This window comes from Neolamprologus multifasciatus, chromosome 15, assembly GCF_963576455.1.
Source record: "Neolamprologus multifasciatus chromosome 15, fNeoMul1.2, whole genome shotgun sequence".
Lineage (NCBI taxonomy): Eukaryota > Metazoa > Chordata > Actinopteri > Cichliformes > Cichlidae > Neolamprologus > Neolamprologus multifasciatus.
In genome coordinates this window covers 35,272,734-35,289,923 of record NC_140453.1, presented here as the reverse complement: position 1 = coordinate 35,289,923, position 17,190 = coordinate 35,272,734, and the positions used below count along the sequence as shown (strand labels likewise).

Sequence of the window (17,190 nt, the reverse complement as noted above, 5' to 3'; positions counted from 1 at the left end):
TGCAAGAAAATCTCTGGTGCCAGTTGTTTAAATGTGATTATTTACTGTTTACTGTTCTATGACAATAAATGTATCTGGGGTTTGACTGTTGATGGGAAATAAGAAATGGGAAGATGTCCCCTACATAGGGATGGGTATCGAAAACCGGTTCTTGTTGAGAACCGGTTCCCACTGTTTCAATTCCTTGGAATTGTTTGCCATTTTTGCAAACGATTCCCTTATCGATTCCAGTCGCCCCGAATGACGTCGCCACGTTGCGGAGCGTCATTTACCTGGCAGGAAACATGTCGCCTAAGCGGCTCAAAGGTTTAAAGGTTTGGTTATACTTTACGAGAACGGATGACAACAGGGCAACTTGCAATACTTGCAAAGTAGATATTTCCTTTAAGGGAGGAAACACTACGAATATGCAAAAGCATTTGCTCACAAAACACGCGATGACCTTAATTGAATGTCGTGTTTTAAATTCCGCTCCGGACTCGTGAATCTCAACCCAGCAGCAGCGGTAACGTTTGCACGTCCTCTCCCGTTAATGCGGCAGGTAAATAATCAACTAACAGTGCATATTATGTTAGCGCGATCTGCCTTATTACAAAACCTGCCATTACTGTGCATTTAGGTGAGAGAGACAGAGTCTGGCTGGGTCAGATGCTGGCAGTTGTCGCTGCAGTCTACCGGTAGCGTCTCCTTTCAGGCCGAATGTCACCGAGCAGTGACTAAGTTTGTGGTAAAAGGTTTGCACCCATTTACCACAGTAGATGCCTCCGATTTTCGGTAGGTGAATGTGTTTAATTGTAGGCAGGGACATTACTGGATATTCTTGTGTAATTGCTACAGAATAATTGATGTTATACTTTGTTATTGCTACAGAAGAATATTTATTTTATTATTTTACATTTACAATTTTTTTCCTGGGGACCCTGTGACACCCCATTGAAGAGCCGTAGGCTGTGGATCTCTTAAGATCTCACTGTTGGGTTTGTAAGGCCATGTTACTCCTAAATTTCTATCTTGTTCAAAGAGAAGATATAAAACAAAGTTCTAAACTAATCGACCTTAGTGTTCTCCTTTTTTAAAAAGAATTGATAAGAGAATCGATAAAGAATCGAATCGTTAAACAGAATCGAAAATGGAATCGGAATCGTGAAAATCTTATCAATACCCATCCCTACCCCTACATACTTGAGATTTTTGACAAATTATGGCTTCAGTGTGAAAGTTCCTAAATAATACTAGTTTGTGCTTTAGAGTCCCATTTACGATGCATAATAGAGCAGAGCTCAAACAAATCTGAGAAAAAGAAATAGCCGTGGGATTCAAGCAAGCCCTTGATCTTCTACTTTCGGTTTATTTTAATGCCGGTGCTGCAGAAATGGCAGACTTTTCATTTTTTCTCCTTTAAGCGTGTCCTCTGCATTTTAACAGGTAATTTCAAAGTGGCATTTTAAAGATGCCAAGGTATGCTACTCCAGCCAAGCCGAGCTTCACAAAAACCAATGCAGGCTGGGGATGGGGGATGGGGGCTTTGGTTTAACCTGGTCCTTAAGTGACAGCCACCGTCCCCAGAGGCAGTAGCTCCATCTCTCTGAACTCCACACAAATAACGTAGCAGGAGAAAAAGCCTGTAAGAACTGTGGTATCTGTAATATTCCCACTAAAGTTTAACTGTTTTAAATAACCGAGATGCATCTGCTTACAACAGCAATAGAGCGCTAACATAAACTTTCTGTTTTATGTGTGGTTAATTTAATTAATTGTTACATATTTATATGGTATGTGCCAATGAAACTCAAACTAGATTGGCAGAAGAACAAAATACACTAAAATGGAAAAATATACTATTAAAAAGAACCATTCAAATATCATTAAATGCATACAAATTGCTGTCAGCCTCTCTGTGGTGGACAAACACAAACATGGCTGAAGCTGCTCAGAGTGTGACGAGGGAGGAGAAAGCCAGCCATCCTCTCTCCTTCTACTCCTGCAGTGATTTATCTTCTTCCACTAACTGGGGCACAGAGGGGGGAGGAGGTGGGCAGTATAGGGTGTCCTACCCTCACCCCCCTCCAGGAAAAAAAAAAGGAGAAAAAAAACAAAACCCTGCCACCCTGTTACCAAACCCTGGAGGCCTGCTCTACTTCCAGCCACCTGGTTGACTTTGCTACAGTGTGTGTGTGTGTGTGTTTTGGGGGGGAGGTGTGTAACTTTCACCTGCACTCAGAAATAGATGAATTGAAGATAATAAAAAAAACGCAATCTGAAAAGAGGCAGTACTGTAAAGGTTATAGAGCAGACTGGGTTGCAGCAGCAGCATTTAATTCTGTTGCAATAAAGTTGTGTTGTTAAGCTCGACCAAGGGCAGAATTTCCTCTCCCTAAATTAAAGATGAAATGTCTGCATTCTGGCCCTGCAACTGTCACGGGAGCCTGTCAACAGAAAATATCCCAGGGAGGGGGGCTGGATGAAAAATGCATCTGCAGTTTGGAGCAGGCCTAGTAGGGATTTCAATGTGATACTGACACATTTGTATAAATGAGTAAAACAAAGTTTTATAGAAGAAACTCGATAGATGCATTTGTGCTAATTTAGGTTAACATCATACCCATAAATATAATTTCTAAACAATTATCAACAACAACAATGCACAATGGGCTGCATATTCAGTTTACAAGTCCCCCATAGTGCTTACTGTAAATCACACACTGTTAGCATACAGCGCAGGAGCATAAAACAGGACACTTACTGTGTTTAGGTTTTTTGGACTTTGGCTTTTCAGTCCAGCCTAAAAAAACAAGTCCGCTGTGGTCTTATTGGAAGGTGAAGAAGCTGTTCTTAAGGAAGGAAAATTGGGAGAAATGCTAAGATGTGCCAAAATACACAAGAAATGAACTGAAAAAAATCAGTGGCAACAGGAGTGACGAATCCAAATGTGAGAGCTTTGGTTCAAATCATTATTAATATGTACAGAAGAGGTCAGGGGAGAGCTACAAAGAGCCCAAACACACTGCCAGTGCAGTTATACAGCCTCCCCAGAGCCAGGATCTCAACAGTATTGACGCTGCGTTGAACATGCGTGGGATCATGTTAACAGGAAACAGAACAAGAGGCAGCCAACATCCAAAGAAGAGATTTGAATGTCCTTCGAGAAGCCTGGAGAACTAGTCCTGAAGACTACTTACAGAAATGATAAGACTTCCTTAAGAAGTGCAAACTCATTAACGTTGTGATTTACTCATTTACTATATTTCCATGTATGTTTGGACATATTTCCATGAACTGCTGCACTTACTTCCCATTTTCCTAGAGAAATATAAACAAATGAGGAGTGGCTTAAGACTTTGATATGGCACTGTACTTTCTTTTAGATCAATAAGTCTCATTGGTCGTCTCATTACCGTCTTTCATAAAGTGACTTCAAATAAAATTCTGTATTAACAAGTCAATCAGGCCCTTATCGTTTTTCCTAAGACTGTGAAAGCATCTTCAGTGTCCTCTTATGTCATCTCATAATGTGAATTTCTTCAAACACTGACTGAAAAAGACTCAACATAAGCCTACTGTAATAACTCATCTGTGCACTACATAAGGTCACCTGGTCTCGGAGGCGATCGGTCTCTTCCTGGTATTCAGCCAGCTGCTTCTTCCACTGTTCCACGCTGCTGTTAGCTTCCTGCAGTGCTGCCACAAGCTTGGCATTGCTGTCTTGAAGAGTGAAGAGTTCAGCTTCCAAGTTGATCTCACACATAGACCTGAGGACAAGTTCGCCACACACAGACTGCGTTAATTCTCTTGAAGAACTGGTACTCTGATTCTCTTTGTTCACCTGAACCAAATCAATCGAATGAACCAATCACAACCTTTAAATGATGCTACTTTAAACAGATAATGTTTGACACTGTTGGAACGAGACCTTGGAAAGGAGAAAGCAGAGGATAAAGAGGTAATAGAGTGAAACATTTCTATTATCCTGCAGTAGCTGTGTGATGAAGTTTATTGACATTTAATGAATTTAAGGAGACAGACGAGTTCTGCAAATTATGAATGTTATTATGGCTTTATATTTAATGTCTTTTTTCGTCAGTCATGTCTTTCAAGTTCTGGACAAGTGCTACTACAGTGAGCTTTTTTTTATTTATTATTATGCCTTTAAAAAGCTTCAGCAAATATTTTTTAGGAATTAAAGTGGACCAGGAAATGCAAAAATAATTATTATGGCATGATAATTTTTCTTGGGTTTTTATTTTTAGGATCATTTTGTTCCAAATCTGCAACAGAGCAGAGCAACACTCACCTTCATCAGTAGGAAATTGTACCTCAGGGTACTAAAAAAAAACCCAAAACAACAGCAGTAATTTGCTCTGCTTTATTAAGTTGTGGGAAAGATTCAGTGTGCCGGTAAAGGTCATAATTCAGTGGGGATATTTAATAAAGCAGAGAGCTTCCTCTTTAGGAAGCAGAGTCTCCACCATAACGACTAAAACTGGCAACCATAATACCCCTCACCATAGCAACGGGAGAGAAGGGCCTGCATTGGCCTAAAACAATCATAAAATAAAACTGTTGGAATAATGGGCTGTAAAGCAGCTGAGAAGTGCTTCACTGGTCCCAGATGGAAGGTTGAGGCATCAATAATGACCGCTGTGATGATGATGATGATGATAATTACGAGCTGCAAAATTTAGCACCTTTCAGGCCTGGGTGGTTTTAAGTCATGGACACACATACAGATTAAAAAGAGCACAAACGTTAAGGTTAGGCCTCAGGTGATGGTGTTTAATCTGCCTGCTACAGAAGAGGCACAGATATGCACACATACCACACTGCAGAGCAGGGGAGAGTCCACCTGTAGAAGAGCTCAGACCGACTCAATGCTGCTTTTCTAAGTAATTAGCTGCAATGTTTGAGCTTATGTGTAAGGAGGGTTCATTTTCAGTCCTTGGCCATTCGCTCTTTTTTTATAAATACATAAATACTAGGGGTGCAACGATACTCGTATCGATATTGAACCGTTCGATACAGTGCTTTCGGTTCGGTACGCATATGTATCGAACAATACAAAATTTTAAATTTATTTTATCAACTTTCCTTCTGACGATGCTGTCTGTGTTGAGCGCTCAGTGGATCTGCGCTCGACAGTGCAGCCTAGGCGGAGAAGTCGAACGCAGATTCACTGAGTGCAGGGCAAGCTAGCGAGACAGAAGTTAAGCTCTCGTTGCAACATGGCAAATTGAACCTCCCCCACCCTCATTCAGATCTGGCGTTTGGAACTATTTTGGTTTTCATGTGACGTATGACCCTGAAGGTAAGCGCGTCATGGACTAAAGTAAAACAGTATGTCGGATGTGCCACCCAATGCTCAATTACATTGGTGGGAACTAGTGCGTTAGCGCAGTTAGCTCGTTAACGTGTTGGCCGTCCAGCCCCACGCACGGGGCGATCCGCGGTAGCTCCTTAACGGAGATTTGCCGTGTTGTGGCGTTAACGTCATTTCAACGAGATTAACGCTGACAGCACTAGTGGGAACACAATGAATATGACTGCACATTTACGCCGACATCATCCTAGTGCAAAGACAAGTGGAAGCAGACAAAAACAACAAGCACGCATGCTACAAACTTTACCTGAGTCATTTAGACAGCCGTTAGCACATGATTCTCCTTATGGGGACCTGATATGTTTAATATGCTGCTGAGAATATAGCCCAGAAGAAGCGTATAGTATAGCTTTTATTTTGGAAAGAGACATTTCTCTGTAATAAACTCTCTTTTCCAAAGATGAGTGATTTCTTGATCAGATATATTTATTTTTTTTATTACTTTGTTGTTTCAGCAACATTAAATTTAAAAACTGTACTTTTGAGTTAAAATATATATTTATAATTTTAATAAATGACAAATTAAAAAGGCATGAACATTTTTTTTGAATTGAAAAAATATCGAACCGTGACACCAAAGTATCGAACCGAACCGTGAATTTTGTGTATTGTTGCACCGCTAATAAATACATAAATAAAAGACTGTATTTCTTGATTTTTAGTTCCTAGAATAAATCAAAACTAAATATTCCAGATGTGTGGTGCCCACACGCAGAACTATATATATCTCATCACTTGCTACTGAGCTAGCACTCGTCTCATGTTTCATTTTAAAATGATGTGTTCTTATTGTAAACACTTTGAGGCATCTGTGATTTCAGATTACATAAATAAAAAATAAATAAAAATCACATATTTGCTTGACCTGCTTGACCCATTTAACTTCTGATTGGCTAAACACACCTGATTCCAGCCACTCAGGAGTAAAGCGAGGAAAGCTGGCCATAGCGGCCAGCTGGCCATAGCGGCCAGCTCGTTTCCCATGATGCAGCTCGATGCCACGGTGCAGAAATCACCTGAACGTTAAGTGAAATATGAACTAAAAAGGCACAAATCATTCCGGTTTCCACTGCATGTTCACTAATGATGTTAATCTGAAAAGAGCATTCAGATGCAGAGTGAGCGCCACTTCTGCCTCCAGGATGAATAACGGTTTTCCTCATCTGTGGAATACATCCGCAACACCATCACTACGCGCCAAAGAAGTCATGCGTTCAGTTTCTTTGAATGCGAAAAGCAGAGAAGTGTGACGTCTTAACAATGGCGTGCACTCTATAAAGGCTTTGCAATTTAATGGCTCGTAAGTCCGCCTCAGACAGGATACAGGGGACTTTTTACTCAGTGCTTTGAGTTCTTACATATGCTCGTGCAGCCAAGCTGGGGGTTAGACACTGGATTATACGAGTGGGTACACTGCTACGTGAAACAAAGGACGGAGGATCCAAGTGATGAGCTTAATCAAAAGATAATCCAGTACTTCAATACGATCAAAATCTGGCAACATGCGTATGAATACATTTAGGAGGAGAAACCTGATGTCACTCGTGAATAACAGGGAGTTTTCTTATAGTTAAAGCGTTACTTTATCTATTCATAGTACAGTATGTAAAAGGAGGGAGTGACAGATTTATTTAAAATACTTTTGGATTTCCAGTGAAGAAAACACTTGTACTGTGACTAAGTGATACAGAAAAGTTTTCTTAAGGTAGCAAGCTAAAGAGAATGCTTTCTAAAAGTTTCAGTACTCCCACATGCACATCTGACAGTGATAGCCCATGGCTGTTTGACACCTATAAAATAATCTAGAACAGTTTATTGCTTTGTTTTTATATAAAAATATAGCAATATGATATATTTTTGCTATGTCAGAAAAGACTGAAACATTTTCATTTTATGGCTTTCTTTCTGTCAGTATATGCATCTGTTGAGGGAGTTTTAAGCAGTTTGGTGACTCGAGCAGAAACACAATCTGTCATTACCCTTCAGACAACATCTTCTTGACCCTTTCTTTCTCTGCTGTCAGCTCCACTTCAGCACTCTTGCTGCGAAACAGCTTTTCCTCCCCGGGCCCGTTCACTGTCAGCAGCGGCGGTGAATGCCGGTCCTCCGACAGCTCCTGAAACAGACAGCGCACAGACCAACAGGGATAACAATACAAACAGGATCTGAACACTGAAGAGATGACATGATGTCAAACCATCAGTTTTGTGTAGTACAAGAAAAAAGGCTAGATAAAACAGGACCTTTCATGGAAGCGTTATTGGAAAAAGGGGATTCTTCCTTGTTTGCGATTACGCCATAAATCCTCAGGAGCTGCGCTGCAGTTTTCATATCAGACAACAAGAGTGCTCAAGCAGAAAGTGCACGATTAAGTGGCAAGAGCACTTCAACAGGGTACATTTCCAGTATTCTGCATTGTTATATTGAGTGTGTGGTAGAAATGACATTGAATGCTTTGATAGACCAGCATGGCCAAGCGCAGGCCAATAATTCTACATTTCTGTTGCTCTTTCTTCAAAGCATAGGCTTAAACTGGTGGCCCCTCCGTTAACATCCCTACACCCAAACCTGTCATCGGGACACAACAGACCAAACACAGTAGCAACAACACAGGACAGATCTCAACATACCGGTGCTTGATATGTCCCATCTGGGCTTCTGTAAACAGGCTCTACACAAAGCGAGCAGCCATGTGTGGAGCCCAGCTGCTTTTATACAGCATCACAGATCTGATTGGACTCTGATTCAACAAGAAGTGACTAAGATACAGCTGCTCCTTCCAAGGGCTCATCTTTCCGTGTGTGTACAGAAAAAGTATGTAATGGTAAATGGACTGGTTCTTATATAGCGCTTTTCTACTCTTCTGAGCACTCAAAGCGCTTTACACAACTTGTGCATTCACCCATTCACACCCATTCGCACAAGCACATTTCTCTAGGTGCTTTTCTAGATAACATTCACACACATTCATACTCCGATGGATGCATCGGAGAGCAATTTGGGGTTAGTATCTTGCCCAAGGATATTTGGCATGCAGACTAGGGGAAGCCAGGAATCGAACCACCAACCTTCTGATCAGTAGATGACCTGCTCTACCACCTGAGCTACAGCCACCCCCAATGTGCATCGTGTCATCGTGTGTGCATTGGTTGAGAAATGACACACACCGCACATCTGGTAAGAGGCGAACTGGTAGCACAGGTTACATACTGGAGGGATTCAACGTTCATTTTGGAAACTGGTTTAGGGAAAATTAACTGTTAATTTCAGACTAGCTTGTGTCATAATAAAAGTAAATAACAGATATAAAAATCAACTTCAAACAACAACAGCTGTTCGACAGCTGTCTTCCATATCACATGATCCTCCTCAGCAGATGTCATGGAATATTTCATGTTCAGACTTTTATTCTGTCAAATATATAAGATTTATCACCTTAAATATGAAAGCCAAGTCTATTTTTTAGTCACTGCCTTTTTTGAATAAATATTCACTCAATGAACCAAAACTAATCGTCCACACAGTCTCTTTATCTTTGAATCAAGTGTTTTCAGCCCCATTGCCAAAGGCGTATAAAATCAAGCAAAAAACAAACATTTATGAAAGAACAGGTCATTTTAAAGAGTTTCCTAAATGCTAGAAATTCCTCAATCAACCTTAAGTGTTATTATTGAAAAATGGGCTGCAAACCCAGTAATTGACCTCCAAACCTCCTTTGATGTTAGCAAGGGACTAAATTTAAGATGGAATTATTAATAGGAGGCTACAGAAATATACCAAGACATCAATGTAAACTATTTGTTTTTTTCTGAAAACTAAATAACAGATGAATTATTGAAATAACAAGAGCCTTCTTAAAATTAACCCACAGGAACCCACCGCTTCTTTACACATTATCTGACCACAAATTTTTGAGATATTTGTTAAGCTGAACATCATACCCATATTTTAGCCCAAGTATTTAGCTTAATCAAACTGAGCAACATAAAAAGAGACCTAAAATCTGACATTATACTTGGCTCGTCTAACCAATCTGCTTTGATATTTACATTCCCTGCTGCCCAGAAAATGGTTCATGCTTCCTGTCACACACTTTTGGGAGCCACTCTGGTAAATCTGAGGCTGTGGGCTAGCTCCACTTGCTTTTTAAAAGCATGCAGATGAATTAGCTCAGGCACATTTCTACACCACCCGTCGCCCTCTTTCTTTCTTCTTCTTCATGGAAACCCGAACCTGAATTCGTCAACGGCCCAGTCTCTCACTGGAGTATCGCAACCCTGCACTTACTGTAGAAAGAGCTTGTATTATTAATTTGAGTGAGCCTGACTCTGTTCCCCTGAGGACAACGGTTTATTATCTACAGCTCAGCAGCTCCGAGTCTATGCTTATGGATGGATATGGAAATAAAACACACAGCTGACTCGATGTGGATGAACTCTGTGTCCAAAGGAAGGAATGAGAGAGGAGGAAAATCAAAGCTAAAACAACTCCAGTCCGGACCCAACGAATCGACTATGTGTATTGCTGAATAATTCATAGCACAGATCATGTTTAAGTCATAAATGGGATTGCAAATTTACAGCAGGTTCCCCCTTTTTTTAAATTTGGTGTGTTGTTTGCTAACAGACTGAGTGGAAACAAAACAGAGACGCTAAGAACACGGACTAATTAGCCAGAGTTCAAACAACTTCCAGTTTTTAAAGGATGCATTTGTGCATTTTTTTGTTTTCAGGAGATGTTGGGGAGAAAAAAGAAATCAATGAAATGTTTCCCCTGATGATGGGGGAGGCGTGATGAATTCAGTTTTCTGTATTTCTTAAATTAAAAGAAAAAATACAGAGTCGATTACACTCTTTGTTGTTGTTGTTGTTGTTGTAGCCATACTTAAAGATTGTTTTCCCTTTCGCGGCAAACTCTCGGTTTGTTCTGAAGCTTTAATTTGCTCTCAAGTCGACTTTGATCAGACTCCAGATAAATTATTGAGCGCGAGTGTCCGTGCAACACCAGGCCTACGAGCAGCAGTTCCTCCGACAAAACAGGAGCTGCTCGTCTTTGTTGTGTTTGTTGTAGGTTGGTGTTCGTGTTTTCACGCACCTGTGAAAGCTGAGATGGATGAGCGTGCGTCCCACGATGCATCAGCAAAAGAGAAAGAAGAGGAGAGAGAAAAAAAATGTTATTATATGATAAAAACCCCTCTTAAAGTAAAGGCAAAGGCAGTTATCAGCAGCATGGCGAGGGATCTTTTTTTTTTGCTTGTGGATTTCCTCTGCGTGTCACAGTGAAACAATTTCTTAGACATTTACAAGTGACTTTGGTCTCCTTTTAACAAAAACAGCCTTCACCGTAGTAGGAAACTGGTGCCACGCAGCAAGATAACTTGTGAGTAAGTGCAGCTCGCAGATGCGGAGGGAAAGGTGAAGGTTACAGGCAAGCGGCCGAGGGACGAGACAAGAATTAATCTGCACGTCATAGTAAATGATGCTCTCAAGGGCTTTCACAGTTATTTTAACTACACGTATACTGTTTTCCAGACATTGCATGCCACTTGCTTGTGTGGAGTTACACAAGGTTATTGGCAGAAGCACTGACTCCAGCTGAAGGACGAACACACGGACAAACTGTACCAACAGATTAAGAGGCGCTCAGAAGTCCCGCCCACACAGTTCTGACTGACGGACAGTCCATGGAAACAACAGCAAGGCGAGCTTAGCAACAAAGAAACATTAAGAGTAAATATAAAAGAAGAATAAACGCAGCACATATTTTTCCACTGTCATCATAAAAGAGAACATTCAGTTTGTGATGCCCAGCTCAGCAGGCACTCATACACGTGCGCGTTGTGTTGTTTTTTTAAACACATAAACAGCAACTTATAAACTTTTCAGGGTCCTGAGAGAATCCGGCTTGATAATCGGTGGAATCCCAGAAACTGTAAATATTCAATTGCTTTCCTGAGAGCTTTCCTCATGACGGCTCCGCACCACTGTTTGTCTTAAGTACATCCACACTGTTTACTTATTTATCCCAGCCTCAGTCCATTTGCTTCCTTAGCTCTATAATGCCTCTCTTTCTCTCTCAGTTATACTCCCCACTTGACTTATTCATGTCTCTATGCATCTGAAGGTACCTGCACAGGTTTCCCTTGAAGCACCTGTCCTTACCCACAGAACAACACACAGTCACGCATTCACTTTTTAGCTGCTTTTAATGTAAGGCAGGGGTTTAAAATATTGATAGCTGGCATTTCTGACTCGACATGCATACAGTGAAGGAGACGAAGAGGAAAAGAAACAAATGTTTGCTGGCCATCAGAGGATGGTAACAGCTTCTGTAGCCTGCTGTGAGCACGCTGAGAGAAACACGAATACATATGGACTGTTTCTGACATACATTTACTGTGCAGTCGTGTTTCAACTCATTTTAAACTGGATATTATTGTAATAATAAAAGAAAATCCTTCTAGAAGCGAATTAATTCCAATAAAATACAGGAGTTTATCTGGGTTGGGGTTTTATTCTCACCGAGTATTAAAACCCTTAAATACAATGAAATATTCTTCCTAATTATTTCTCAGTTCCTTAAAACTATTATCCCAGCTACAGCTCTGTCTGTTTATCATTGTTCATTTATTTTATCTCGCCGGCTTCGCCGTCTCCTCTTCCATCTCATCTTTAAGCTCTGCAAATAAGCCAGAACGCTGGAGCTCCGCTGCATGCAGATCCCCTGCTGCTATCCACACATACACATAGAATATGTGCTCGGTAAAGCCCGAGGCTGCAAAGATACAGCTCTGCAATACCGCGGGGCTTTTACTGACCAACTGTAGGTGATACAAGACCTATTGATGCACTGGCAAGAAAGCAAAACAAGACAAAATAACGCAGCTTCTCTGCAGAACTGCACACGGGGAAGTTAGGAAGACGTTTGTCGGTTTATTGTGCCTTTGCTCAAGTATTTTTGAATTTTTAATTAAAGAACAATAAGTTTCTCAACAAATGCTTGTATAATGCTTTAAACTCCGCTCTGCACAACCGAGCGAGTTGCTGTCAGGCAGAATGTGCCCATGTGTTTGTAGAGAACTTTAAACAGTACTCACACATTGGCAACTGTTTACAAAAGCTTAACAGCCTTAATGGAGCTCTTGACTGGCATTACAGCCACACTGGAGCTGCCATCAATACTTGGCAGTGGCTCAAACCTGCCTCGTCCTCGTGTGCTCGCAGCCTATAACAACGTTGATTGGGTATTATTTCCACATTATACCGCCGCAGGCAGTCAGCAGTATGGTGTTTTACAATGCGCTGCAGTGAGCCAGAAGAGAGACGACGTGATAATAGCCACAGCGCCTCTGCGTTTACGGCCTGCCACAAAATCAATGACTGCTGTCTTATTGAGAAATCAGTCCAGCTTGTTCGCCTGCCTCTGACCGTGCAGTTCTAACCGGGTGACGTTTCTCTGTGTGTGTCTGTGGTTGACTTATTGAGACATATTCATGTGTTGAGAGAAGTCTTTTTCTTTTTCAAAATCAACCAACCAACAAAACAAGTCTCTTGTTGCCATGGCGACTGCAAGTAACACATCTGCTTGTTATTATGTTACTAACCTTGACCTCTGACCTCCCAGTGATGCAGGCCTTTCACATTACACCAACTGACTGAGAGCTTAAAATCATATCTCTATGCCCAGTGTCCTTACTGCAAATGAAAATGTGTTTTATTTACTTCTTTTCTGGATTTTTCAAATTTGGGAACACTTTGGGAACGCATTTCAAAATTAATCAGCAAATCATATATATAAAGATATGTTCATGGTTTTAAAGATCATACTTTAAGCTTTCAAAATAGCTAACAGGGACACCATAGCAACAGTAATTGTAAATGTTTTGTGTTTTCTGTGATACGTTAAGTTAGTTTGAAATAGCCATGCTTTAGCTGGATTGAGAGAAACTGTGGTGGCGTTCACACATGCAGGCAACACTTGGGAACCAGGTCCAAATTTTGCAAAGTATCATATGTGTCTGAACTTATCAATTCCTCTGCTAACGCCTGCATGTATGGAACGCCAGGACTGCCATAATGAATTAATTAAATACACCATTAAATGATTCATTAAATGTGGCAATAATTAATTAAAATCGGAAATAATTAATTACATAAATATTTATGACACGTGTAATTAATTAATTATTGACACATTTAATTAATTATTTAATGGTTAATTCATTATGGCAGTCCTGGCGTTCCATATACATGTGCTGACAGTGCACACCGACTGCAAAGCAACAACGTCAAACATGTGTTAGAACTAGTGTTGCCATAAGATGACAACAGAAGTAGTTGTAAGCTCTGTAATATGATGATTTAAAATGGCAAAAGTCCAGCAACATGCCGAAACATCTTTCTACATAACATAGGATTCACTCCCAGGACTGTTGTATTTGATGGTCTATGTTTGTGCACCACAAGTGTTACTGCTACTGTTTCCCAGCTGAGCAGATCATCTGTACAGATGCTGAACACGGGTTTATTAGACTTAAATTAATGACAAAAAATATATTACCTCAATTTTTAGACGTTGACTGAGAGACTGATGACACATGTAGCACTAGAAAGTATTCTGTTTGGGATTTTAGATAATATAGCAAGTGTGCTGACACTGGAGCTGTTCATTGAGATGTCCCTTAATCAAGGAAATGTGGAAATTACTTTAATCAAAGTCAAATGAATTTTAATTGCACTCACCTACTGAATATTCCCTCTGATAAATACCCATAGTCTCATCAATTACAAACACACTATGGGTATTTGCTGCGATTTATTTTGCAGCAAATCAGGACCAAGCATAAATATACTATGAACATATTTATGCAATGTATTTCCACTTTATTAGGTATAGCTCAACTGCTTATTAGCCTAACTATCTAATCAGCCAATTACATGTTGCAAATGAAATGCATTAAGGCAGGTAGACATGGTCAAGACAACCTGTTGAAGTTCAAACAGAGAATCAGAGGATGAATGATTTTGGTGACTTTGAAGATTGCGTGGTTGTAGGTGCTACACAGCCAGGTCTGAATATTTCAGAAACTGTTAATCTACTGGGAATTTTTCCACACAGCCATCTGTGGGGTTTACGGAGGATGGTCTGAAAAGGGAAAACAACCAGTGAGAAGCAGATCTCTGGGTGAAAATGCCTTCTGTTGCTGTCAGAGGTCAGAGGAGAATGATCCAAATTTGGCCTAAAAAGCACCTAACCGTTAATCCATCCCGTCTTGTATCAATGTTTCAGGAGGCTGGTGGTGGGAATATTTTCCTGGCACACTTTGGACTCCTAGGTTCCAACTCAGCATCGTTTAAATGCCACAGTCTTGACCAAAATCTACATTCAGTCGTCCACCCATTCACACACACATTTACGGGGCTCGAACCGGCAACCTTCCGATTACAAGACAAACTGCCAACTCTTGAGCCACGATTGCCCAACACAACACTAGCGAGGTGTACCTGATAAAGTGGACGGGGAAGTGGCGTAAGCCTGTGGCACTCCAAACATTTCTATCAAAAACTGTGACTATAACCTCCTCAGGAGCAGATTGGGTCTGCAGCACTTAGCACAGTAATCTTGGCAGATTTGTGACAGTGGAGCTTTTGGCTTTAACCTCAGCAAACATCACAAACCCGTTCACCTGGTTTCAGAACAGACCCTTCACATCAGCTTGTGTGCAGGTCTATTAGGTACCAGCACACAAATTTAACAAAGGTTTACCATTAACTGTCACATACTTTGATAAAATCCAGCTCTGTCCAGGAATTAATGCTCTGCTTTGCTGTATCCAGGAGTGTTTTCTCTCAGCCTCGACACACTATCAGCTCTTATCAGAGAGTCTCAGTGGTGAGGTTGTGGTTGGCAGCGTGACTCTGCAATCTCCCGGAGCTGCCGAGTGGCTCTTTGTTAAGACTTACGCTCAGTGCACACGCACAAAAGCATAAACAAGCACTTTACTCTGTTTTGAATCTGCATTGCTACAACATCCAAAGCCACTCTCAACTCTAACACTTGGCAGAAATAAGCAATGTACAAAGGCTGGCAGCTCTGAGACTTCCAAATGTTGAAGTTGAAGTGTCTTGCCCAAGGACACAACGACCGAGACTGTCCGAGCCGGGGCTCAAACCGGCAACCTTCTGATTACAAGACAAACTCCCAACTCTTGAGTCTAATGCCTCAACTCCAGAGTTTGTGGCAACACTTGAATGACTCAAAAGTGACCCGAAGAGGAATTATAAAAGCAAGCAGCAATTTCAAGGGATTAAAAATAAAATATGGCAAAAAACTGCAGTTCCTCTAATGGCCAAAAATACATCAACTGCATAGATTCCTGTAAAATATCCAAATTACATTGGCATGTATGTGAAAATAGTCTATATAAGAAGTTTCTCCTTTCTAACTACTGGAGGTCCTCTTTCACCAGTTGTGCCTTATTAAACTATTAGCTGCCAAGCTAGGCTTTACCTCTGTGTTTGTGGTATTGTTGCCTTTTGAAGCTTTTTTAATGCATAAAATACAGCACATTTAAAAAGTCTGTGCTGAAATTTAATTTTTTATTTTTTAGTCTTCTTAGATTTAGCAAAGCAGGTACCGGAGCATCCGTAGAGTCTATGGATGCAGCTAAAGGCTAGCAGCCGAAAAGTCCGCAAAGCACTGCATGATATCCATTGTTTACATACAGTCTATAATAAAACCCATTCGTGCATCTGTGTTTGACACCACTCGGCCCGTACAGGATTCTTACAGCCCCCGTGCAGCTTTGGCTTATACAGTAGAGCTGTGTTCAAATCTGTCCTGGCATTCTTAACACTATTCCAGATCTGTGTTTCAGTGATGTGAACAGGCACAGATCTGACTACATGTGTACTCTCTGACTGGATGTAAGAGTCTTGGGCTCCTACCTTAGTTCCACCCACACTGATGATGCGGTACATGTTCCGGGTGGCATCATAAAAGAAGGACACAGTGACGGCATGTTTGCTGGCCGGCAGCCAGTTGCGTTTGGTGGCCGGGTCGATCTGGAAGACATGAGCTCTGGCACTGAAGATGGGCTGCTCTCTTTAAAGGAAAAGACAGGAAAAAAATTACTTATGGCTGTCTGGTGTCACGTTCATTAAAAAGCACAGTGGCACGTACACTTACGATTAAAGGGACTCAGTAAACAACTGTTGTTCAAATGACATTTCTACATATCACATTAAAACATTCTTTTTTTTTACAAAAATGACAAGTTTAATAAGGTTATGATTATATTTGATGTCTGAATTCTGAAGAAAACAATCCTTAAAGCTGTCAACACATCTGTTCATAACTGGAGAATTTAAGAATTATTTATTGTCCAAATCTGCCTGCAATCTCTAAATTTCTTCATGTTTGAAGCCTTAACTGTAAGCCACATGCTTTCTTGCTTAAGGCCAGCAGGAGTTTATATTTACCAACATGTTGACAGAAATAAATTTGCAGTTATGTACATTTTCTTAAAATATATTTATACAGTAAGAGAAATGGCATGAGAGGAAGAAGAATAAAAATTGTTATTTATTTTATGAGCAATACAGCATTTAGCATATGGACCATCAAATTAAATGAAAAATGTTTCGGCACATATGCATATTTGCTCGAGTGTGCCTAATTTGTTTATGTATAGTGCAATCAATCATTTTGTAACAACACGTCACTTCTACCGGGAGGTAAATGTATCACCTTCAGCCTGAACTCTTTACTTGTCACTCAGCTCTATCACAGACAGAGAGGGGAGCCTGAGGTCAGCC

The 17,190-nt window shown here is 40.7% G+C and overlaps 1 protein-coding gene across 1 annotated transcript in view; it reads right to left on the bottom strand.

Moving 5' to 3' along the window:
• Positions 1–17,190, bottom strand: part of LOC146502567 (homer protein homolog 3-like) — a 58,155-nt gene that overhangs the window by 9,336 nt on the left and 31,629 nt on the right. Inside the window, exons 3-5 of the mRNA XM_085133274.1 lie at positions 16,108–16,477; positions 7,354–7,565; positions 3,593–3,749 (exon numbers count right to left, since the gene is read on the bottom strand). Coding sequence (XP_084989400.1) covers positions 3,593–3,749; positions 7,354–7,565; positions 16,108–16,477 — 739 coding nt within the window. The remainder of the gene's footprint in view (positions 1–3,592; positions 3,750–7,353; positions 7,566–16,107; positions 16,478–17,190) is intronic.